Genomic DNA, 25,307 nt, shown 5'->3' on the forward strand with positions numbered 1-25,307 from the left:
ATTATTTTCTCACATTATCCAGAACTACTTTCGCCGCCTCCCCCTCCCCACCCTTTGTGATAAGGGACATCGCATACACAGCCAGCTAGGCTGACATTAACGTTACCTAGCTAGCTAACAGTGCTTGGCTAAAAGGCTAAAAGCAAAGTGGGAGATTGTGGCCATCAGTTCAGGAAGTTGATAAAAGCAGACAGGGTAATGACATAACACATTAAGTAGAGAGAGGGCAGAAAGGTGTCCCCAAAGCCTTTTTGAGCAAATTGTACCAGCTGTCCTGTCATTCACAGTAAAGCACCTGGGTGAGTATAGTTTATGGGTCCCAAATAGGGCCTAGTCATGTTACACTGTGTAGAAACTTGACTACGACGCCCTCTGCCACCCCCTGCCCTCACCCGCCCCACCCCCCCCCTCCTCAAAACAAAATCATGCCTGTTTCCCAACATCCGGTCAGATTCTTTTACTCCTCTTGGGCAAGGAATTAAAACAGGATCTGCTCCGCGTAAACAACCTGTCTCGGATTGATACGTGTCGGTTTGGTCAGATTCTCTGACCGGGTGTAGAGAACGTGCGGTCGATTTTGTTAGCCATAGAACTGCGATTGTTCAACGAAACATACGGGGCTACCAGACCCCCCCCCTTTTTTTCTCCCATTAGAACACACCGCCGCCCATATGCTCTAAAAATAGGCCGGCTATAAAAAGGGGACGGTGCGTTTTGGGACGACGGTCCTTCCGGACGCGGGGGCAGGTGCCGTCCTCCTGGTGCCCTGAGGCAGCCGGGCCGGGCGGAGCGGAGGCGAACCGGCGAGCAAACAGCGAGCGCTAAACGGAGCGGAAACGCAAACAGCTCCATGCGTCTGTTTGCTCGCCGCCGATGACCGCCGATGACCAGGCGCCAGCGCAGCGAATGAAGCGAGGTCTGCTGTACGCTGCTCCCCCGAGCAGGGGTGCTCACCCCAAAAGGGGCCCGGCCAGAGCGGGACCGGGGTCGCTGAAGGAGCAGCTCCAGGGATCGGGAGGTCGGGTGGGGGTGCGTTTGTGTTGGGGAGGGGCGTGACGCCTCCCATGTACTCTGGGAACGTCCCAGGAAAGGCTGCGGGACATCACAAGCACAGGTCTCCTGTTTCTCTGCCTTCTGAACTCCTCCGGAGAGAGACACCAGGGGGCCTGCTCTGAGACACACACACACACTTACGCATATACGCACACACCCGTACAAATGCACACACACACATACATACACACACACACATGCACACATATGCACACACATGCACTGTACATGCACACACATGCGCGTACATGCACACACAAACACATGCTCACACATGCACACACACACACACTTACATATGCATGCACACATACACATGCACACATGTATATGCGCACACATACACACGCACACACGTACATGCACACATATGTACCCACACACACACATGCACACACAAACACGCACACACATGCATGCACTCACACACACACACACACATATGCATACACACGCACGTGCATCCACACACATATACACACACACACACACGCATACACACACACACGCGCACACACACACACGCTCAAACACAAAGCGCTCAGTCTCCTCTGTCCGTGGGCCCGCACAGTCGGCCCCGCCTCTCGCCAGGCCGCTGACTGAGCGCGCTCTGTCCGAAGCATTCCGCCCGTGAGGTTCTCTCATTCCTGACAGAGCGCGTCACGCTGGCGCAGCTGCGGGCCGCGGCCGAACACAGGGAGGGCCGCTGGACGCGCGTCAGCGGCGCTCAGAGGAAAGGGCCTCGCGACTCTCAGAACCGTACGTCGGTCCACTTCATTTCCCCGGACTTCATCAACCTCTTAGACCAATTCGGAGCTTGTTACTCTGAAGACGGATCAGTTCCCCGGTGCTCAGTTCCCTGCTGTTAGGCACCGTGCTTATTGATTCATCTGAACTGAGCCGACACGACTTCAGTTTTTCTTAAAAGGATTTCACTTAGTACCCAATGAATACACAGACGTACGCCGTGGGACATACCCATCAACTTGAATAATCTTTGCTCCAGAATCTAAAAATATTTATTTGAAAAAATAATAAAGGACCCAGGAGGGACGGATCGAACCAAATGGATCCAACGGCAGTCCGCTTACTGTGGCTCCCGGTTTCACCTGTGAGTGGAAGAGCAGGGAGGAGAGAACGAGCGGAACGAGGAGCGATCCTTAACAAGCGCTCTCCGAACGTCAGGCCAGCAGCTCAACTCATCCCTGTTTCCATGGCGACCCCAAGGTGCTGCCGGAGAAGCGAGGCTGCTGGGAAAAAAAAAAAAAAAAAAAAAGCGGGCGCCACGCGCCAAACCTGGCTCCTCTCTCGCCGTCTATTCATAGCTCGCCGCGGCGGGCTGCGGAGCGGGGGCGCGGGGAGGGGGGGTTTGGGGGGGGGGGGGGTGTGTGCCAGGCGGGCGTACGACACCCCTTCGTCGAAATAAAGACATCAGCATGCAGGCCTGGACAGGTCCTCCGCCCCGTTCACGGATTATGAACCTGGTCTGGACACACCTGGGCCTGTGGTCTTATGGGGCCATGGAACCTTCTGGTGGGTTTGGGGGGGGGGGGGGGGGGGGGTCGGTCTGGCTGAACACAATTAACCCCCGCGTTTCCATTAGAAAATACACACACACACAAAATTATCTAATTTACTCACTCCCTGCCCCCATTACAAAGTACACACACACAAAATGTTTGTGCATGGATTACACAGGTATCGTCTTTTCACCTGTGACTGGTCAAAGAATTCTCTGTCCTCCAATGATGACTAGTTTTTATCATCCTAATGCAGGAGCCTAGACTCTAAAATGCGGTACAGTGGAATGGTCCAAGTCCTGCAGGGCTGCCCTACGCTGTTCCTGGAGACCAACTGACCTCTTGGTTTTCACTCCAACTCTAACAAAGAGCACCTCATTCAACAGCTAGAGATCCCATTGAGCTTTGAATTAGTTGAATCAGGTACGCCAAATAGGGTTGAAATGAAAACATACAAGACAGTATCTCCAGGAACTGGGTAGGACAGCCCTGTCTTACTGAGCGCAGGTTTGCAGGTTTTGGGGATCTGCAGCTTTCGGGGAGCGGGGGGAAGGGATACCCTCACCTCTGCTCCCCTCACTCCCAGGTGAGCCACTGCTTTGATAATCATCCGCCATTTTGAATTCAGAAATCTCTATTCATACAATAAGTGCCCTCTGCAGGCTTTACTGGTAATGATATATAGTCAAAAGACAGAACCACAGAAGAGCCGTTTATGTCACAAAACACTGAAGAAGGAGCTGAGACTCTCCTAAAGGTAAGTCAAGAGTCTGGCGATGGGTGCTACACAGCTTATGATGTCCTGTGCATGTAATCAGCAGCTGAAGGTCAGCTGTCACTTCTGCAGTAATTCTTTGTGAGGAGAAGGAGGGGTGCAGGGTGAAAAGAAGTGCTTCACTTTGGGCTCCAGGCTCGCATCACTGACGCCCTTTGACGTCACTCACTGTCATCTTGAGAGCGCATCACTTCGCACATGAAACGGACAAGCCTGGACATGCCCCCCTCTTCAGCAGGAGACCGTCCCAGGAGGAGATGGATGTTTGTGGGACCGGCCACCATTTTGTCCCGAATGACACATTCGCAAGCCCCTCTTTCAAACGACTTCAATTTTTCATTTTGACCATTTTCTTTGTTCTCTCATACCCTGCCAGGGAGACAAAATGACCATTATATTCACTTTTTTTCAGCGTCCAAACACCCCCCCTCGCTATTTCAGACACGTGTTGAGAGGAAGCCCTTTTATCCGTGCAACGCGGCTCAGATTGACTGTTGCGTGCGTGGATAATTGTCATTAATGTCATGTGTGCAAAATCGGTTTCGCAGTAGTTCGTGCTCAGGGGAGCTCACAAGTCCGCGGGTCGCCTGGGCGGGGCCAACCACTGGTGGGCGGTCTCAGAACGCACAAGACCCCCCTCAAAACTCCTGGTCGCTCTGCAATGACATCGTTTTCTGTATGCTGCCGAAAAAGAAGAAGATGATGATGAATAAAAGAAAGACACTGCACACGCTCACACAGTGTGGTGGCTGCACGGCCAGTCAGTCGCCACAGCAACAAACTCTCTTATTGATATTTTGCTGCGTTACGCAATGGCGCAGTATTAGATTACACGACTATCACATTAGAATTTGTTCAATTATGTTATTGCTATGGTAGCGCAAATGTGAAGAGGCAGCAAAAAGCATTTGTTTACTTGCATGTTCTATTTAAGACATTAACCCTTTGAAGAGTAGATTTTTTGTACTGTGTTTTTTTTTCTTCAAAACTCTAAATCAGTGTTCCAGAACCCTTATTGCTTTCAGTTGCCAGTGGAGATTGTTATAGCAGCATTAAATTGTCCAGTTAAGAACATTCTAAGCACATCTTTGAACTTACACCTTAAAGTGTTAAAGGACAATAAAGATGCATTTCAGGGGGATAAAGAGAGTGACACTTAGGGGATAATTCATGTTGAAAGTTTCTATCTTTCTCCAACAGCTTGAGTGGCTGTTCAGGTATTCTTTTTTTTTTTCAGGCATTGCATCAGACAGACAGACAAGAGGCACACATGCCCGTAAAAGGAATAGGTAATCCTTTCCATGTGATAGACCACTTTACAAAACAACTAACACAATACAGCTTAAGGCAGTGTTTTCTCAACCCCTTTTTTCCATAGGGACTGCTGGCTATTGTTAAAACCGAGTTTGTTTTGATTGAGCTGTTTCTTCGACATGTCCGACAACCAATTTCCTGACCGCGGGCGTGACAGTTAGATAACCATTAAGCGCACTCAAACGGCAGGCCATTAACGGTGCGTCCGACAGAAACCGCCTTTCCCCCCACCCGCTGCAGCCGGAGCCGCGAGGGACCGCTAGTTTCTGTTTAACGCGCGGTCACTTACATAACCCGCGCAGTTTTACTCATACGGTCAATATTTCAACACTGTGCTCATTGTCCTGCGAGCTCTCCAAGACTGACATGGGTTCTCTGACACAAAGCATGAAATATTCAGTCACTCCTCTCCCTCTAGTCACATTTTGCATATGCCAAGATATAAATGAACTTAACATAGGCCGTGCAGAGTGCTTTTTGTTTGATGTTTTTCTTTTTTTTTTCTCCCCTCCAAGTTGTTTCCCATCCAATGGGTACCCCCTCTGGTCCCCCTCTGAAGAAGTGAAAACAGGTTTATAACATGAATACTTAACTCTCTACTCTCCTAGTCTCCAAAGCACAACACACTTTTTTTATTTTTACAAATAATAATTTCTGATGGCAAATCTGTTTTATTTGGAAAGTGACTCGTTGATTCTGTTTTAGTATAGCCAGATGACCTACTGACATGCAGAGGTGCACACACACACACACACACACACACACAGTATACACATACAGAGGCCTATAAACATGAACACATGCATATGGACTAATACACACACGTGCATGCACACACACACATTCAGTGTTTGCTTATAATGTGTATAGTTTACTGGAATTGTATGCACACACACTGTATCATGAATATGTGGCTTGATAATGAATTTGTAACTGTAGGGTGGACTGGACAGATGATGGCAACACAGTGGATTTCGGGGACCATTCACCTCTGCCATTTTAACAGTGCGTTCGTCCTCTCTAAATAAATAATTGTAAGACAACACAAAAAAACAAACAAACAAAAAACACATACTGGAGAGTGTTTCTCAAGCCAAGTCGTCCGATATGAGGCGCTCCATTCTCTCCTTTCGCTTGGGTACAGAGCGAGCGTCGAGCGCTTGCGCTCCACTTTATGAATGGATGGTAGATGGGTGTGGTGCGCGCCTGCGAGTGACTAGGGAATGGGTGTCGTCACAGCGCTTGTTGATAGGTACCGCCGTTTTTTGCTGAACTGGGCTAGAGCTGAAACTGGGCTGTGTACACACAGACATAGCCAAGCAAAGAGACAGCGACACTAGAGAAGCGAGGGCTGAACTTCAGGCAATTTTGTTCGGTAGTCTCGATTGACACACAGACGCAACGCATGCATTGCACTTGCTGGAGAAAAGGGAAAGGCGGTTGGTCTGAAACAAAGGACTTGGACTCATGATTTAAAAATTCTCAAGACTGTCGGGCTGACAAAGAATTTTAAGGAGCACTTCCAGAAGAGACCGTTTACAGGACCATGCGACTTGTGCGCTTTGTAGCCTAATTAATCTGAAGTCAACTAAACGGGTAACTACCGGTGAAAATAAAAACCCTTAGCTTACTAGCAACACAGTAGATCGACCCTCTGCATCACCGTCGACAATAAAAGACTTTATGCATGGCTGGCAAAGAAGACCACCGAAACGAGTTAAAATCTCGTTAATAAATCAGTTATTCGCCTTTGTAGGGGAAACGTACAGGACTGGGCGGTACAAATGTAGTGGCCATTGTTTCGAAGGAATTGTATCAAGAAAGTCGATGTACTCGTTTTTAAGGCGTGACACCAACAAAGGGACGTGAAAACTCGCATCAGCACCAGCGAATACACAGACGCGCAATAACCACCAGTCGGTTTGCCTTTGCAATATAGACGTGTTGCGTTCCTTTTGCTTTCTTCATTGTGGATGTGTTTCTGCTTTTTCTGTTGTTGGTCACCGCGCGACGGGTTTACCCGAACCGAAACCAAAGAATCTGTAGACAGTTGGGCTGGATCCACAGTATTTACAGAAATATTTGCGGGTCATTTAAATCCCCGAAGTCTGGTTCTAAACAAAAGTTGCAATTGAGGGCATGTCATAAAGACTGTGTATTGGTTTGCTATCGAACAGAAAAAGAAAACAAGAGAGACGAGCAGAACCCAAAATAACAGAAATACGTTCGCGAAAGGAGAGACTGGAAGTGAGACGTGGCGAAGAACGCCGCAAAGATTCCTGAGGTGAATGACCGTTAAAGGTAAGTTAAAGGCAAATGCAACCGGTTGTCACTTACCACGATCCACCAGTGTGGATTTGCGTTTTCTACCAAAATTAAACAGACGAGAAAAAGACGCATCTGATATTCGCAGCAGCAACAGTGCGAGACAGAACACGTGCATTGTATTGCATAACAGCAGAACAATTTTCAGCGAAGTAATAACATATTATTCAGCCAGTATGTTACAGAGCAAATGCAAACTACCGGGTGTAATTTAATTGAAAACATCTTCGATGCCAGGGGCGATTGTAGCTTCAGTTCCATTGGAAACTATGCGCTGACTTCTGGAGTTTCTGATGCAAGTGCTTGACACAAAGAAAGAAACTAGACTGGGTGTGTAGTTTTCCCTTGTGTCTCCTTTCTCGCATAAACATGACACGCTGTCCTGCTTCCCCAGAATTAACATGACCCACTGAAAGCTGTCTGTATACATACAAAATATTAGCCGTTGTTGCAAAAAAAGGAAAAAGGGCAATCAGGGGGCTATTTTAATCTCACTATAGATTATCTGTCTGTCGATACATATCTGTCGAATTGGCATTCAGGGAGTTGTCTCCCCAAGGTCTGACAGCCCCGTTAATTTTATACATTAAATGTTTTCATTTTGCACGTGACGTCACGGTGTGTGGAAAAGAAACTGACGGAACTGCATCGATTTTGCAGTTACCTGTCAAATGCTAACACTCGCTAACTGTAGTAGCGGGGCTGGCCAGCATGTAAAGTTCATGAAGTTTTGGGAACGGGGGGATATCCAGCGACTAACTCGGACAGGGGTTGTCGTCCTACTGTAGAGGAACGTTGCTGTCTAGTCTGAAAAAAATTCAGAGGGAAGACCACGACCTAGAATTTCTCTGTCATTAAACCTGACCGTTTGCTCCTCTCTCGTTGTATTACAAAATGAACTTTGCAAGGGAAACAGCTGCGCAAACATAAACCGGTCGGTGCTGGAATTCCACTCGCTGTTATAACGCGCTTAAAGCTTGCTTACGTTTAAAGTGGCAAATTGGCCAGCATTCTCGACCAAGGTTTGAAACTTTCACGTGCTGTTTTTAAGTTTGTGTTACAGTATATAGGCCTACTGTGCACAGCTCGATTAGTATGTATTTGCCACTGTATTGGACAAGGAGTTTCACAGTAGCTCAACACTTTCACTGTGATGAAGACCAGCAGGCTTACCTTATCGTTGTCAGCCCTCTGGGCTCGACCAGACATTGACCTAACCCCACAAATAGGGGACTGCGTGTTGACCTTTCAAAGAATTTCCACTCTGGTCAATGTCACTTTATGAGTTTATGCTTCTTAATAATACATACAAGTCTATCGTGGTACCTTTTTGTTTGTTTGGATTCTAGGAATTGATTTATTTGCCAAGCACACACCCTCCTACATTCCTTTCATGCTCAGCATTTATCTCAAATTGCCCTTTTATCATTGGAGGTACACCGCAAAAATCTTGAATGCTATTATACTCCCTGCTGCTTAGACTGCCACACCAACCATCCCTGGCATCTGCTGCTGTGTCACCTGCCCTTGGACCTGGGTGGGGAGGGAGGGGGTGGAGGGTGGGGTGGGGTGGGGTGATATGAGCTTTCGAGCACGAGCACGGCTGAGGCAGAAGCCTGACTCTAGTAAATGTGTTACCTGCCAGAAAGAGCTGGGATTGCGTCGGAAAAGTGGGATGGAGTCGGGGGGGGATTTCCATTCCGTGGAATGCTTCCACATTCCAGCCTGTTAGGAGCGTCTAGCGGCCCGCCAGCTTCGCACAGCTGGATGCCATATTATATGCTGTATCGTTGGACTGAGCAACGTCTCTCTGGATACTCTGCTCGCCCTGTTGCTTGAGACGGGGGGCGTGGTGGTGGGGGGTGGGGTGGGGGTGGGGCTGGGGGGCAGGAAAGGGGGGCGTGTGTTAGCATTCCTCTCTCTTCTGTGGGACAGTGCGCTGTCGAAGTTGACAAACATCTCTAGTTGCTTAATCGGACACAAGCGAGCACATGGATGGTCCAGCGACGCACACACACGCGCACATCTTCTCGGTGCATCCCTTTCCAAACCACATGATGTTTTTCTCTTCTGCAGAAATGCATGCTGGGACGGAAGGGGGGGGGGGTGTAGCTGAATACAGATATTTCCATTTCTCTCTCTTTTTTTTGGCTGCTGCAGTAGTTGTTGTCTTTACTGCGTTCGTGTGCAAAACTCTTTTGGGGGGGGGGGGGGGCTGGCACACCAGAGAGTCACAGAAAGAGAAGAGGAGGAACACAGAACTGAAGGAAGAGGCACATGGGTTTTTGGAGTGACAGGGGACTTTAAAGAGAAGTGAAAAAGCAAGAGTTAAATGTGCTCAGAAAGGGCCAGACTGACTCAAACCTCATCTCTTCTTACCCGCTGGTCAAAGACCATGATATTAATAAAGTCAATGTAGTGTAAATGTAATTTATAAAACATTCAAAAATATATTCTAAATGTATTATGGTCTGGTTGTGCTCTGTGTAGCTAAATTTTATTTGAAGTGATAGACTCTTTGACTTATCAAGGATATTATGTCTGCATGTTGCCTAATTTTGCTATTATCACATCTTTGATGTTTTGATGTTTGGTTCATTGGATGTGAGCTATGAGTTTTGTGGTCATTGCACATGGGAGATATTTACCTTTACGATATTTTAAAATTCCATTGCGAACGGTCACATGTTGGTCCAAAATAGTCCACTTGAGATTTGTGTAAGAAACAGTCGGTCGATGCATTGGGTCATCCAATAAAAAACGAGCCACGCAATGAACCATTTAACTCTCCTAACTCCTAGCCACACACACATATGCACACACAAACACTCCTCCTCTTCGACGTGTTGCATGTGTGTCTACATTAGTGCGTGCCGAGCTGTGGAGAGACGTGTGGATAGAGAGGTGTTGCGTTATGAGCGAGGACAGGGCCTCCTGTGATAAGAACGCTGGTTTCCCTTACGAAAAACATCATGTGAAACCTGCCTTTTCACATGTGAAAATCACAGTCTAACACGAATTTAACATTTTCACACATTAAATAAAATATTCAAATAAATGAATATGTCACATGTGAACTGGTCATTTCGCATGTGACTGGCTTTTTCCAAAGTGAAATACAACATTCACAGGTGAAAACAAAACATGTTACCTTTTTCACTCATCTTTAAAGTGGGATTATTTTTATCGTTCACGTGGGTACACTTCACATGTTGGGTGTTCACATGTGGTTTTTGAACATGTGATTTTTTTTGTGAGGACTGCCCCAGCCCCTCCTAAAGCCTTCTCCCAGCTCTCCATCCCAGCCCAGATCCATGGTGAACGTTCAGTGAGACCTTGGGATTACACAACTCCTCTTGACAGACTCCAGCTCCAGGATAAGAACTCAGACCTTCTGGGGCAAAGGTCTCCCACAACCACAGCACCTGTTTTTCTTTCCCCCACCACTTGAGCCAACACAGAGCTGTTTTCTTTTTTTAAAACTCCCTATTGTTTGCATAGTCACACCCAAGCTGTTGAGTGTTTTCAAAGATGGGTGGTGACAATTCTGTCATTCCTGTCTTTGCAAAATGTACCCGTGTTCTTGAAGTACGCCCGACAGAGGATTTATTTTCGGGCCGAGCTGGATTGACGATCACACAATGATTTCTTCAAGTAGTTGAACGCTGATTCTTTTTGTCTCAAGAAGGTTGCAGCATGAAACTTAGCCGTAGTAAGTTGCGAGTATAAACAGTGTGCTTGAGTGTATCATTACAGCAGTTTTTTAAATTATAACCAGGGTTGTAGTTTTGCTTTTGTACTGATTGTCATCAGAAATAAATACGCAGATCAGATAAGTTGTCACTCTGCGGCCAACGTCCTTTCAAAACGAACGTTTAGGGACGGCAATAACAAGTGGTGCAACCTTTTAAAATCTTGGATTCTTGCCCATACTGCATGTGGAGACTTTCGTATGCATGATCTCCGCACAGTCGGAAATATGATGCAGTATCTCTTGAGTTTCTTTCTTTTTCTCCCTTCCTTTACGGGCACCTCCCTTCCCTCTGAAGCCGAAAGGCGAAGCCAAAGTACCCAGATTGTCAAATTCTCACACAGTTACTTGCTCAAGGTCACTGATGACTTGTTTCCACTCACCTGGTGTCCAGAGTCCAAATCATTCCCTGATTGGAGGGAAAATGTGAAATCCAGCAGCCGGCCTCCAGGACTAGATTTGGAAATCATTGGCGTGGGGTCAGTTGTCTCTGATTGCTCAACACTCTTTTCTCAAAGTCTGGAGTCTGGCTTGTCTGGAACTGTGAGTCTCACGCTCTCCTCCATCCTCTCCCCCTCCCACATCAGAAGCTGTGGATCTGAGATCCTTCTCCGTACCAGGACTTGTTGTGCTTGAAAGATGACCTGCATTCTTCATCCTGGTCATATGATAGGATGTGTTCGGCATGCATGATGTGGCAGTTGTGAATACATATCATGAGAATTTGGGGGGGGGGGGGGGGGGGGGGTGTATGCTGCAATCAGCTGGTAAGGAATTAGATATGTAGCGCCCCCTGCAGGGACAGAGCACTTTTTTTTACTTTTTGAATTTTTTCTCGACTGTTTCCACTTTTTCCTGAAATGCGAAATTCCCAGTTCCATTCCCCATCCCTGCAAAGACATCTTTCCCTCTGTGGGTGGAATGCATGTCCTGCTGCATACGTTACCAGGCAACGCAGAGCTGCGCAGTCCCTGCGTTGGAGGGCTGCATTTGGGGACACACGCAGGCTGAGGGTGCAGTTGGTTGAGCAGGGGTGTTGCTGTTTCATGGTGTGATGCAGAGAACCCAGATGACCGAATCCCTGCTCTGTGGGACCTAAAGGCACAGTCACCATTGGGATTGCCAGGCATCAATTCAAGGATAGGGAAAACGGCAGCAGTGTAGTTTAGTGGCTAAGGAGTTGGTCTTGTACCCTAAAGGTTGCTGGTTCGATTCCCCGGTAGGACACTGTAGTTGTACCCTTGAGCAAGGTACTTAACCTGCAGTGCTCCAATATATATATCCAGCTGTATAATTGGATACAATGTTAGTCGCTCTGAATAAGAGCATCTGCTAAATGCCTGTAATGTAATGAAATTTTTAAAGTGGCTGTTCTCAATTATATTCCAGATTTGGTGACATTTGTGGTGACCGGTGGTCACCGAAGTTTGCTTTCACACTCCAAACACCATTCCATTCCATTCGAAACTGAACTATTACTAGAAGCACATCGAGTTTGTGTATTTTCTGGAAATTCCCGCGGTTGCTTATTTTGGTTAAAGAAAACTGCCCAGGGGCACCCATCAATGTCATCTGACACGACAATATCGAGCACCATAATGAACCAAATTTTTAATAAGCTTTTAGGCCCTTGCTCTTTGCATCATCACATTTGAATACTTGGCGCGACCGTCACACCCAACACCACCGGTGGAAAACAGCCCGTGGAGGAGCAATTTACGAACGCAGAAACGCATTGAATCGATATTGCTACGGCAATGCCATAGTGAGAAGGCATCAAATACGTTACTTTTTAATATGAACAAAATGACGGATTGACGCTGAGGGACAAGTGCTTTACCTGGACAGGGCCTAACGTGTACATTTCTTCGGGAAACATCCAATTATATATTTTTGTTCTGATAAAACTTAATCTACTTCAGCCGGTATATTTGTGTTCCATTTTTTTGATTCGTGATCAGTGAATGAATTACTTGCAGGCTGATCAGTGCGGGACTCTTTTCACAGCAGCTGGTCATTAGACAGATGCAAGGTCTTTGGCAGACAGGAGCCTTGATGAGGTCACAGGCTCCTGTTCTGGTGCAGGATTGGCTCCCCTGGCAGGGATTCTCTGAGGCCCGCTGCCCTTGAGTCCCCGTGCAATTTGCAGCTTCCTGGTTGACTTTAATAAGAGAGCGCACAGCCTCAACAAGTCGGCCTGCGTTTCATTAAAGCAGAATTAAGAGACGGCCTTCACCTGGGCCACTGCCACTGCCTGCTGTGTGTGTGTGTGTGTGTGTGTGTGTTTGTGTGTGTTTGTGTATGTGCACATGCACGCGCCTCCTCAGATTTTGGAATTTTGACCTCTCTCAGATATAAATTTCACATATCTTTGTAATATTCTTGATGACTTTGGAATATATGAGTCAAAAGTATTCTTTGAAATATGGCATGGAACATACTATGGTAAACCCCTAATCCCCTCTTCCCCATGTCGCTAGTTCCACGAGTCAGTTTTTGGCATCAGAGACAGTAAAACAGGCACAAGATATTACCTCAATGGTACAGGGTTGTACATTGACCTACATTGAACGTTAACACCAGAGAGAATTGAGAGGATGTGGTTAGCATAGAACACCTTTGATGGTACCCAACTCATGGTGCACATTGAGAAAGTACAGTCAGTCAGTTGGCAAGCTGGAATGGTGAGTATGATGGTTCATTGTGTGCAAACGTGGCAAAATAAAATAAACATTCAATAATCTTTTAGTTCCCTTTAAAACCACTCCTGGTTAGCTTTCTCTTTAGTTCTCTCTCTCTCTCTCCATCCAATATTACTGTTTTATCAGACCTTTTCATTGAGATGGATGCTTTAACTTGATTACTTTCTCATCCCCCTGGTCATCCCTCCATCCTTGACCTCCTGCTGGCCTATCATGGTGCAGAATGAGAGCTTCGAACCTGAAGGCAGTCCCCAACTGCAAAGCCTCGCATCAGTCTAAGTAATAAATGACAACCACACCCACGACTGCTTTTGGCAGAAAATAAATTCATTACTAAGACAACCTGCAAATGATAAAATTGTCAATGCCCTTCATTCTCATCACCGCAATGCTCCCTGAGAAGCTGGCACTCTGTCTAGTAATGGCTTTTCTCAATGCATCAGGAGGCAGTTCCCATTCACACTCTGGCTCGTCCCCGCTCAATAGCTAATGAAAGCTTCCATGGTTTCCTGCTTAATTGGCTAATAAAACTGTTGACAGTTTGCAGTTTTGACGGTTAGCCTCGGTTAGCGAGACACAAGCCTGTTTCCGAGCCTGGAAATGTTCCCTGAGGTGAACCTCGTTGGGCCCGGGAGGTTGGGAGAGGTACGTGGAACGAGTCGGACGGGGTGCCGAACCGCCGCCTAGGCGAGGCGAGCCGCGGAACGTTAGTATTTTAATTTTTTGTTTTTTAAAATTCCTCTCTGCGGTTTCTGTATCAAACCAGTTGTGGGGTTTTTTTTTGGCCGCGGCAGCTGAGAGAGAGTTGGCTCTGGGCGTGAGCTGCTTTCTTCGACGGCGGGCGCTGACGTGAGTCCGCCGACACGCCGCGTGAGTCACGGCGGGAACGCCGCGCGTCGCACCTGCCGCCGCCGCCGCCACGTGCGACGAGCCGGCCGGCATTTCGACGGGGGGTGCGGTCGGACGCTCCCAGCCGATACCGCGACGCTCCCGGCAGACAAAGGCCCGTTTCCTCGCGGTTCGGCCTGTTGTTTCGCCTCTGCCTTCCGCCTTTGACTCGCCCCGAAACTGCACGAAACTCTTTGAGATTCCTCCCAGGGGTGGGGGGGGGGCATACCAGAAAATGTCAGAGCGCGACCCGCTGTGGGGGTGACCCCGAATCCCGAGCGAGTCCGAATGTGATCCTCGTTCCTACGTGGTATTTATTGATCTTCCGTTGAGAGAGCAACAGTGGAGCGTATGCTGGGACAGAAACCGAGGAGTCGGGTCTCAGCGAGACGCGGTCGGGCTGGAGAAACGCAGAGTCATCAGCTCGGCGCTTCGTTCCTCCGAGCAGCGAGACATTCACTCCGTACTCCAAGCCGTCTGATGACCGCGACGAGTTAGCAGACAGACGCAGATCACCCCATAATAACCGTGAGATGAAACGATGTTATCAATATGATCTCAAAATAGGGAGAAGCTAAAGGAAGACATGGACAATAAACTGTTACATGGAACGTGAAAAGTACATCATCAGTTATACATAGCAGTCAGTTATACATTACAGGAATTACACTTCCCCCTTCTTAATTTGTACATCTAACTACTCATCCCTTCCTTGCACTTTTTCTGTTTCTCCTTCCATTGCTGTGGTCTTGTTCCTGTGTTTTCCTTGCAATGTGATTGGCTGTGATGCGACAGGCTGCTGTGTGATTGACTGTGATGTGATTGGCTGCAATGTGATTGGCCGTGATGCGACAGGCTGCTGTGTGATTGACCGTGATGTGATTGGCTGCAGTGTGATTGGCTGTGATGCGACTGGCTGCTGTGTGATTGACTGTGATGCGATTGGCTGCAGTGTGATTGGCTGTGATGCGACTGGCTGCTGTGCGATTGGCTGCAACGTGATTGGCTGTCTCTCATCTCCGGGCCTTGCGGAGCTCGACTCTCACCGCCGCCGCCGCGTCGTTGCGTGCGACATGTGGTCACGGTGTGAGACGGACGTCGGCGGTCCCTCGCGAGCGCCAGACTGCCGCCGCGCTCTTTCCAGAAATAGCCGGGCACCATTATGGATTTTTCCACCGCGTTTTGGAGATCTAATTTTAAGCGTGCAGTTGAGCATGCAGATCTGTCAATACGAGGGAAAGGGGCCCACAATGTGTGTGTGCGTGTGTGTGTGTGTGTGTGTGTGTCCACACGCAGGCCTGCAGCAGACACACACACACACACACACACACACAGGGACAAACAGGGACACACAGGCACACACAGACATAGAAATTAATAAGCACATACACACACACAAACATACAAAGGTACAAAGGCAATCTCCTTGTAAGTCTGAAAAGAACGTGCAAGAAGTGGCATTAAGACATTAAGATCGCCACCTAAGCAAAATTCACAACAAAACTTCTCCCGAAAAAAAAAAAGCCGCCGCGGAGGGCCACAAACATAAATTTACTGCGGTTACCCGCCTGGTGGGGCGAGACCGCTGTCCCCGGTGGTTACCGCGGTTACATGCTTTGTGCTCGGCCGAGCTGAGCGTGTGCAGTGGGGGCTGAAAGGGCTTGTTTTGCTTTTGGATGTGCGGAGGGAGGGGCTGCCCCCGAGGTGTCCCTGTCCACACTGGAGCTGCCCGATCCCCGGCCCACGCAGCGCGGTCCAGGCCCAAATCCAGGCCTGTTTGGCTTGGCCCGCGAACGTGTTTGCTTACCCTGTTGCTGAAACCGGGTTCTGAAACCTCTCTCTCTCTCTCTCTCTTACTTTTCTTCTTTCTGACTCTTGGCATTCTCCAGCTACCATCATCTGCTAGCTCACTCCCCCTTTTTTCTCTCTTTTATTCCGTCTCTCATTACCTCCCTCTCTGTCTCTCTCCCACTTTTTCTCCTCTGTTTCACTGCCTCTCTGTGTCTCATTTTTATGTGTGTGTGTCTATTCATGAGTGTGTGTGCCCCCAATGCTTAAAGTTCTTCATAGTCATAATATTGCTCTTACATAGTCCTGAAGCTTGTACAATATTGTAAGATTTGTTAGATGGGGCATAGTTTGCTACATTGACTCCGGTTTGGGTTTACAGACAGCCACTTGCTTAATACCTACCTATTGCAACTGACTGCACTGTGATGGAATGCTCATGTTGATTTTCTTTGCTAATGCTTCAGGCGTCTGTCAATACCCCCCCCCCCCCCCCCTTTCCTCCCAGTGAGCGATAGGTCTGATCCTGGGTTTGTTAACCTTTTAAGGTATAAGATTACAAATATGGGATTAGAATTTTCTTAACTGAACATTCTAATGCTGATGTCACTATCAGTGTCACTAATGACAATTACTACTGGTTACTACTGGCAATGGTGTTCTAGAACACTGACTTAGAGTAACAAAAAACATACCGAAAGATCGGCTCTTCAGAGTGTTAAGAGCACTTTTACGGACATGGCTGCTCACCAAGCCTGGGATGCTGATCTGTTTGTTTCTGCTGGTGCCATCTGACACAGAGCAGTGATGAAAGCGTTTTCTGAAAGGCCTGTTATAGATTGCGTATGGCGGTGACAAAATCTGGCTCCCGCTGGAAGCGCCACTTAAGTAAATGTTTGCGGCTGCCGCCCTTGTTTTTCCTAAATGCCTTTATTCCCCATCATGGAGAAATAACAGGGAGATCTTTTTTTTGCGAAAGAGAGATCTTTTGTAATCACCATCTTTTGTAATTACACGGAATGCCCACTTAGTGGCAATAAGCAAGTTCAGCATATGTTTCGCGGAATGCGCTGAAACGTAATTTTCAAATGACTTTTTAGCACAAAATGTCACAGCCTAGCATGTGTTTTTTTTCAGATTTTTTCCACAGTTCTTCTGGTATCACGCAAAAAATATATCATTGATTTATATGTCACCATCATTACTCATTCTGTCCTTTCAGGGTCCTGGGCTTATTTTCACAGTCTGCTACCAAAGTGTACTGTGACTTTCCGTCGTCTGAGTCTGAAGTAAAGCGAAGGTTTACCGACGGGTCACAGAGGCTGAGAGTGACATTCCGACCAGTAGCAGGCAGGTGTAAATCCTTAGCAAGATCATGCTAAAAGCAAAGGGGACAGAGGCCAAGATTACTGAAGCACTGAGGATGTACAGTATGGCTTTAACAAACTGCTGAAAGGAGAATAGTGTGTGTGTGCGTGCGTGCGTGTGTGTGTGCGTGCGTGCATGTGTGTGTGCGTGCGTGTGTGTGTTTGTACGCACGTGCACACCTGGCAGGTGTTAATGTGTCTGCTTAGGGTGTTGGGGTTTATCAGCACAAATACCAAGATGTTATTTTTACCTGTGTAATGATTAATTCTTCAGACGCTCTCTTCGTCTCAGGGGGCGTGTGCTCATGCTCAACCCTTAAGAGCAGCAGCTGATTGGCTAATCGGCCTGTGCCGGCATTGGGTCAGCAGGTTCGAGGGCCAGGGTTAGCCGCTCCTTGTGGCAGTGCATTATGTGGTAAGCTGACCTGTCGCTGCCACGCCCAAATAGTTGCCGTGCGCACCCTAATTTCCACTGGGAGCCCCCCGTGGACTCTCCTGTGTATAAAAGAAAAAAGAATTAAAGGGAGACACACTGGGGCTGATCCTGGTGCTGGGCCAGCTCTGTTTAGTAATTAAGCTTCCATAAACCCAGCTGAGTACAGCCCTAATGAGATTACCACCATACTGGAGAAGACGGGGATTTAAAGCCCCCCCCCCCTTCACTTCCCCCTCCCTCCGCCCACCCCTACAATAGCCATGTGTCCTTTTCCCTGCTGAGAAGAGAAGATGGGAAGGGATAGGATGGGGGGGGTGGGGGTGTACAGTGTGATACAGAACCCTACAGAATCCTGAGGACAGTCCTGCCCCCATCCTCAGTCTGAGCCCAGCTGAACCTGTGGCACCGTGAATCGCCCTCCCAGTGCCACTGGGCACCTTGGCAGAAGTGCTAACGCAGAGAAATCGTCGCCCGCTGACCCGGGTCGGCATCGCGTGCGGTCGGGCTCAGCCTTCACGAGATATCCGGTGGAAAACAAAAAGGTGTTTGGGCTGCGTGCGGTCTCTTTGCCCCCCCACGCCCCCCCCCGTGCCTGCCTGCCTGGAGCACAGAAAGAAAACATTCAGAGTGGATCTTAAGAGTGGTTGGGTGTGTGAGACTGTGAACACACACCAGCTCCGACCTGGGACACGCACTCCGAGCGGTTTTCGATAAGTGTTCGGGCCAATCAGATTTGGCAGATTCTGCCTCCCCTTGGGGAGGGGTTGGTGGGAGGCGGGGGGGGGGGGGAGAGGTGCCACATGCCTGTACATGGACAGTGGCGGGGGTGAAGGAACGTGTATTCGCTGGCGTTTGGCACACCTCAGGGGTGTCTTGTGATGCCTGCGGGACGTCCAACCTGTTTCCCATCACAGGGACAAGAGGGCGCACTGTCCCATGGACAATACCCCGCCCCATCCCCCCCCCCCAAGCTCCCTGCCCTGGCTCTACTCCCTTCAGCATGCCAAAATACCTGCGGAGTGCATCTGTGTGCTAACAATAGGCTCTACGTCACTCAATCAGCTCAGGAAGATCATGAGTTTGCTTCCTCTGTACGGAACAAATCCTATATGTCCTGCTATAAATGGAATACACCATGCAAAGAATAGAGCTAAGACTTTCCTGCCATAACAGTAGGAAGCACGGTGTGTGACCAACCAATGTGACAATTGTCCTTAACCCTTTGAAGAATAGTTATTTTGTAACGTTTTTTTTCCTCAAAATTATTAATCAGTGTTCTGGAACTCCATTGCCAAAAAACGTAGCATCTACCAAATTACTGTGTCTGAGTAGCTTGGTACAGTTAACTGTGGCTTCAACAGTGTTGTAGCCACAGGGCACATTGTAAATTTCTTTTACTACTTTACAACTAACAAGTTGTAGCAAATATCTTTTTCATTTATTTGTTTGCTACTTTACATAACATTTGTAATTTGTATCACCAGCAAACTGGCAAAGCTCTTGTTCTTGTGTAAGAATCAAAACACGCAAAAGGGCTAAATTCAGTGACACTCAATGGCAAGGACCGAGCACGCTGTGGTTAGATTGAACAGAGGCCTCTCGTCTCTTCTTCTTCACCGCAGAGTGAAAGATTTGGCCCCGCATGCCCGCATGCCACTCACGTGTGAGGCTTCCTGGCCCGGATCTGAGCGCGCTCCGTGGGGTCCACGCGGGACGACACGTGCGAGGGGCGGTCCCCGCTGATCGCGCGGTGCAAAACGGCAGCCGGCAAAAGCCGAGCCGGGCCCCTCTGCCAAAAAACGCAGCCTGACGGCTCACGCAGATCTGCCAGGTGGATGGCACAGAGAGACACAGCCCCCCCATCCCCTATCGCCCCCCACCCCCCCCCCCCCCCCCCCGCTGTCTCTACCACGCTGAAAATGTGATTCTGACGGTAGCGCAACAGATCTGTTCAGACGCACGCGTGATAAAACGAAAGGGCCGCATTGGCTACGTGTGACGGTGTTGAACAGCGGACCATTTTAGCTGGAGAACGTTAGCGCCTCTTCAGGGGGAGCGCTGGGGAGTCGGCCTACTTCGTGTCTGGAGATGGACGGGCCGGAGAAGCCATCCGCGGCCTAAAGAAGTACTCACTGGATGTGAAGGGGCAAAAGGCGGTCCTGTGTTTACTTCACTATGTGCACGGCAAGTAATATATGCTGCATTTATTTGCAACTTCATATACTGTTTCTACTTTCACCAACAGTATGTAGCTTAATCTGAAATATTACTAAAAGCAACAGTTATGTATATTGTATAAAATACTGTGTTTGCCTGTACAACAGGAAATGGACACTATACAATAGTGGCACAGATGTGCATTTTGTTGTAGATTTTGGCATACTTTTACATTCATTAAAATGTATTCCTTGTTTGCGTTTTGTATTTTACCACGAAAGTGGAGCAGTACCATGTGGTTGCACTGGGCGGGAGGCCTGCGGTTCTGGTTGGGGCAGTTGGACTGGTCCACAGCGGGTGTGGAATTGTGGATCTATTCTGTGGAGCCGAGCCCTGGGGTGGAACACCTGGGTCGGATGATCTGCCAATTCCTCGGGGGGGGGGGGGAAGACGAAAAACAACAGACCGCTTCGACGACGACGGACTGCCACAGACCTCCGCAAGCCGTAGCCCAGTGCTCTGCGAGTCGGGGAGGCCTTGTCACGCTCAATGGAGAACATTATGCATCCGAGATTACCCTGCTTTTAAGGGGATTAGCTTAGTTTAGATAGGCAATCCCCTTCCTATTTCCACTTAGGCCACTGGGTTAGCTTGTTGTTCTGCCACCTGATTGGTCTGTCTGCGATTTGCACACACAAGAAGGGGGCATTACGGTGTGCACAGCTAGTATTTAATTAAAAAGAAAAAAAAAAAACCTGTTGCACTTTAAGTGCCCTTACCCCCTAGTGGCTGATGCCGGCATACTATTTAGAGGCGCTTGTTGTTCTGAGGCAAGATTCACTGCAGACTCTGTATAAAGGGCACTCTTTCTGCAATGTACCCTGGGATATGTTCCAAAAAAATCAAATCCCTCAGCTCTGGACACCCACTCGCCCGAGGCGCCCTGCCATTCATCCCTGATTTTTTTTTTGTTTCGCACCATGCCAGAGGGACCAGAGGGCACCCGTTTCTCAGGGCGCGCCACTGTGACTGGCACTCTCCGCCTTCGTCTCGCCCGGCAGGGCCTGGAGAGAAACCCGCGGGGGGAGACGGCCGCGTTTGACGAAAGTGTGGGAACACCAGGCCTGCGTCTCCTTCAAGCTGTGACAGGCGACCGTGTCAGACTGCAAAGAGTGACAAAGACACTCCACTGTCTGATCCCCCTTTCTTTCTTGGCTTGTCTGTCTTCTTAAGAGACTATGAGGTGCCTTTTCCTGGGAATGGAGGAGATAGTTTTTTCCAAAGTTTTCAAGGGCTTTTTTTCAGAACGTGAAAACTTTTACTTTTAGATTGAATTTAGTTTGAAGCTTGCTTTTGGGTTAGTATTTGAAAACCCACTGGAATCCAAACAGATCTCTGGTGTAGCACGTTTGATTGTTGCTAGGAATGGGGGTTGGGCTTTTTTTGAAAGGTGGCGTTTGTGCGCTTTTTTTGCACTCCTCTACGGCCATCTTTACAATACATAAACCCATCACTAGAGGTCAGGCTAGCCATGCTTTCACTTCTCGTCTCTAGATGAAAGAGGACCCGTGGGGTATGTTCAGTGCCCTGGGTTTTCTTTTGTCATATTTAAATGCAAGGGATGCATTGCTCTCTGCTTGGGCATGCTAAACGGTGGCATAGCTCAATTAGAAATAGATTGACCGTCCTGCTGACTTCACAGAGAAGCTCCTATTGTCTGACTGTGAAACCTCTATCATTGAGCCTTAGATGAGTAAACTACCGTGGATATGAGCCAGCGTCCTGCTGAGAGATTCTGACTAGGAGGGCTCGAAATTCTTTACACACATTCTTTATGAACAATAAAGCAAAGTGGTTTCTTGCTCAGGGGGTTGAGGCTGAAGTTCTTATGTTTATGATGCTGTTGTGCTGCAAGCTCCATATGAGAGTGGGGCGTTGCCAGCTCCCGATTATAAAACATTTGAAAAGTCTTGAAATTATTCTTGATCACACCATCACGCCAAGTGTTTTCTCCTTGCGCCATAAGGTGCACATTCCCTGATTTTCTGAGCTGCGGGCAAGTCCTCGGAAAAGAACTGAACATTTTCATGTGCGTAAGACAGAGGAAATTGGTCTCAGCTGTTGGCTGATTATTATCACCGGTCTTCGAACCGTTAAATGGAACACCACGTACTGTTTGTTGTGGATTGTGGTACATAGGCTGCTAACTTGATACCGTACTGTATGTGCAGAGAGAGCTGTTTGTTTCTTAGAATTTACTGACATCGGGGTAACGTTGACTATTTTATCGAGATCATGAATTAATGGAATTAGTTAAGATTCCCCGTACATTAGGGATACATTAGACCTGAACACGACGTCTGATATTGGTGGGTGTGGTTAAATACAGTATCAACGAAAGAAAACCTAAAGCACGGTAATCACCTAACGATATCAATTTAGCAAGCACGTACATTAATAAAATCGTTCTGATCCTGAACAGTGTGAACACGTTGGCTTAACAGAAAACAATGGAAGCTCGCGTGTCGGTTGTTGTTAATGGACATGGTAGTACGTCCATTCAGACCGAAAAATCAATGAACAGTTTTACATTCTGGCCGCAGGAATTTCATTGTGATAGGAATATTTGGTGTGACATTTTAGTGTGCGTCTATGTGCACCCTTGTAGCTTTTTCCCGAACGTGGGCGATGTGATGCGCTACGTTCCGAAACATTGTTTTCAACTCAGGAACCATTACGGAAGCAACGGGTATGCACGCGCGTTCCTTGTGCTGGAGCCGAGGAACTTGGTGCGTTCAGAGGGCGGGAACTTTTTAAGTGAGGGGCGGGAGGATAAGGACAACGCCCGGCTTCGATTGGCTGTTCTTGGTCGTGTTGCTCAGAACAGCAGGCTGGGGGCGGAGACCGTGACGTACAGCGCAAAGGGAAGGCAGTTGGAAAATCAGCTGTAGAAACAAAAACAGAAAAAAACAATCGAGGTGCGAGGTCTGTCCCGTAAAAGTACCAGCCTATGTATAGCCTATATTTAAACTTACTACCGAAACGGTGTCAAGTCACACGAATTGACAAAGATTACACGCATCGGAAGCTGCAGGCAGCAGGCTGGTCTTACTAGATATTTCAGTATCGCTTGCTGCAAGGGCTTGAGAGAGAAGCGAAGATGCTGCCTTTGTGATAAAGCGCACAAGTTGCCACGAAGCACCCTGAGAAGTTCCCAGAAGAGTCCACGTTTTTTCCCCCCTCGCTACAGTTCATCGTCCTCCAGCGCCCGGGTAACGGGAGCGCGAGGTGAACGTGGGCGGTGTGGCATGTGGGTCAGCTCTGGAACAATCGGAAGGTAGGGAGAAATTTCAGTCTAGCAGGCAAGTGGGTCACGTGTCCCGCTGTGACTGTTGCTGCTTTTTATACCGATCACTGGAAACATTCGAAGCATTCTTAGCCACATTAGGGAACGATACTAGGACCTAAGTCTGGACCTGCCTCTTTTGTCTTTGTGCATGCAAAATGTAGCCTACCTCTTCATTTTTGTCACCGATGTATTATTGAGACACACATGTTTTATTTAGTTGATTTCCTTTGCGTCTGTGTTTCGGCTCACTAAATATGCAATGGTGTTTCAATGAAGGCTACTCTGTGGTGGTGTGGGTATGTGGGCAGTCTCAATCAAGTGTGCCAACCTCATTCCCGATGTAGGACAATGAACTGTCACCTAACTTGAACTGGCCTTGGTTAACCCACATTTAGGATAGCTTTGCACAATTGAATTGAGTGTCATTCATTGTGTGCGTGTGATTTTTGTCCAAGAACGAGGCCAGTCAGTTTCTACAGAGGGAACAATGAGAGCAACAGTAGAGGCCAGTGGACATAATGGGGATGTGGAGCTTCAGGTGGTTGTTGAAATATAATTATTCCTAGAAATAACATTGCTTATGCAAATATAGAGATGGACAGATTCTTCTTCTCTTGAGGAGCAGCCCCACCCTTCAGCATGAGGGGGACACAGATAAGAAAATGAATGTTTAAAACAACTTACAACAACTTGTTTTCAACTAGGTCAGACCCTCATCCCACCAATCGTGGTCTAGCAAAACTTGAACTTGACATAAATTAAATAAAAAATTTTTGGGGCTGATATTTGGCAGTGTGACCCTTTTGAATATTGACATCATCACTTACATGAAATGACTGAGGTAGATTCTTTTGAATAATAATGGTTGAGTCTTCACTGCTGCACGGTGAATTCCTGTTTCCTTTTTTGTATGAATATGGAAATTGCTGAGTTGGTGATGCTTTGCTGTATGCTGTGAGAGGAGGAAATGGAGAGCTTGTCTGTAGTTCCTACACACACACACAGCCAAACATGTAGATACATACACACACACACACACAGCCAAAAATGTAGATACATACACACACACACACACACACAGCTGAGCATGCAGATATATACACACATACACAAACACACGTAAGTGCCCATATACTGTACACAGCGCACAAAGACGTGCATGAACGCATAAGCGTACATGCACCTGCACGTAGACACACGCTCGCGGTCCGGGCGCTTCCTCCGAAACGCTGATCCCCCCCCCAGCGGGTCAGCAAGACGCCCGCGTTGAGTTTCGTCAGCTGACTGACACGCCGGCTCACCTCCGCGAGGAGAACCTGCCTCCCCGACCGTGACGGAGCGACCTCGGCGGACCACGTCGACCGCGCGCGGTTCAGGGTTCTGCTTTCGGGCAGAACGCCCCCCCCCCCCCCCCCCCCCCCCCCCTCCCCGTGGGTCGCCAACGCGCGCGCTTCTTTTGCGCTTCCCCTCCAGTGAGTACAGACAGAGTCAATGTGCGGTCCTGGTACAGTTTAACTCAAACACTGCAGAGCTTTACGGCGAGGCGTAGCACTGTCCTGCATCCTGGAGTCAGTGTGGGCCACAGCGAGTGCAGTGCAGAAGTGCTGACTAAGCACATGGTAGCGTCTGTTTTGAAGCTGCCCGCTGTCCTTTTCTGACTTCACCCCCCATGGTCAGGGGCACAGTTCAGTCTGAGTCTGTTGACAGTCTGTTGCCTCCGTATGCAGGTGAAGGACAGAAACACACACACTTGACACATTCACACACACACACACACACACACACCCTTGACACATTTACACACACACACACTCTCGACACACGCTTGACACATTCACACATACACACTCTCTCGACACATTTACACACACACACTGGACAC

At 48.2% G+C, this 25,307-nt stretch overlaps 1 protein-coding gene and 1 long non-coding RNA gene across 4 annotated transcripts in view; one reads left to right on the plus strand and one right to left on the minus strand.

Annotated features, from left to right (window-relative positions):
* Nucleotides 1–3,272: 3,272 nt before the first annotated feature.
* LOC118206343 lies at nucleotides 3,273–7,093 on the minus strand. The gene is made up of 3 exons (XR_004761180.1): nucleotides 7,000–7,093; nucleotides 3,921–4,029; nucleotides 3,273–3,717 (listed from the first exon to the last, which is right to left on the minus strand). It is a non-coding gene; the product is annotated as an uncharacterized LOC118206343 (long non-coding RNA).
* rhobtb4 (Rho related BTB domain containing 4) overlaps nucleotides 5,876–25,307 on the plus strand; it is a 41,661-nt gene continuing 22,229 nt past the window's right edge. Inside the window, exon 1 of one of the 3 annotated variants that reach the window (XM_035378911.1) lies at nucleotides 5,876–6,963. Coding sequence is in view for 2 of the 3 variants with exons in the window: in XM_035378912.1 (XP_035234803.1) it covers nucleotides 23,385–23,413 (29 nt within the window). In the remaining variant the exon portion in view is untranslated. Of the gene's footprint in view, nucleotides 6,964–22,888; nucleotides 23,414–25,307 lie in introns of those variants that run through there. The other 2 variants (XM_035378912.1, XM_035378910.1) reach the window with 2 other exon arrangements.

Source organism: Anguilla anguilla, chromosome 10 (assembly GCF_013347855.1).
Source record: "Anguilla anguilla isolate fAngAng1 chromosome 10, fAngAng1.pri, whole genome shotgun sequence".
In the NCBI taxonomy this organism is placed as follows: Eukaryota; Metazoa; Chordata; class Actinopteri; order Anguilliformes; family Anguillidae; genus Anguilla; species Anguilla anguilla.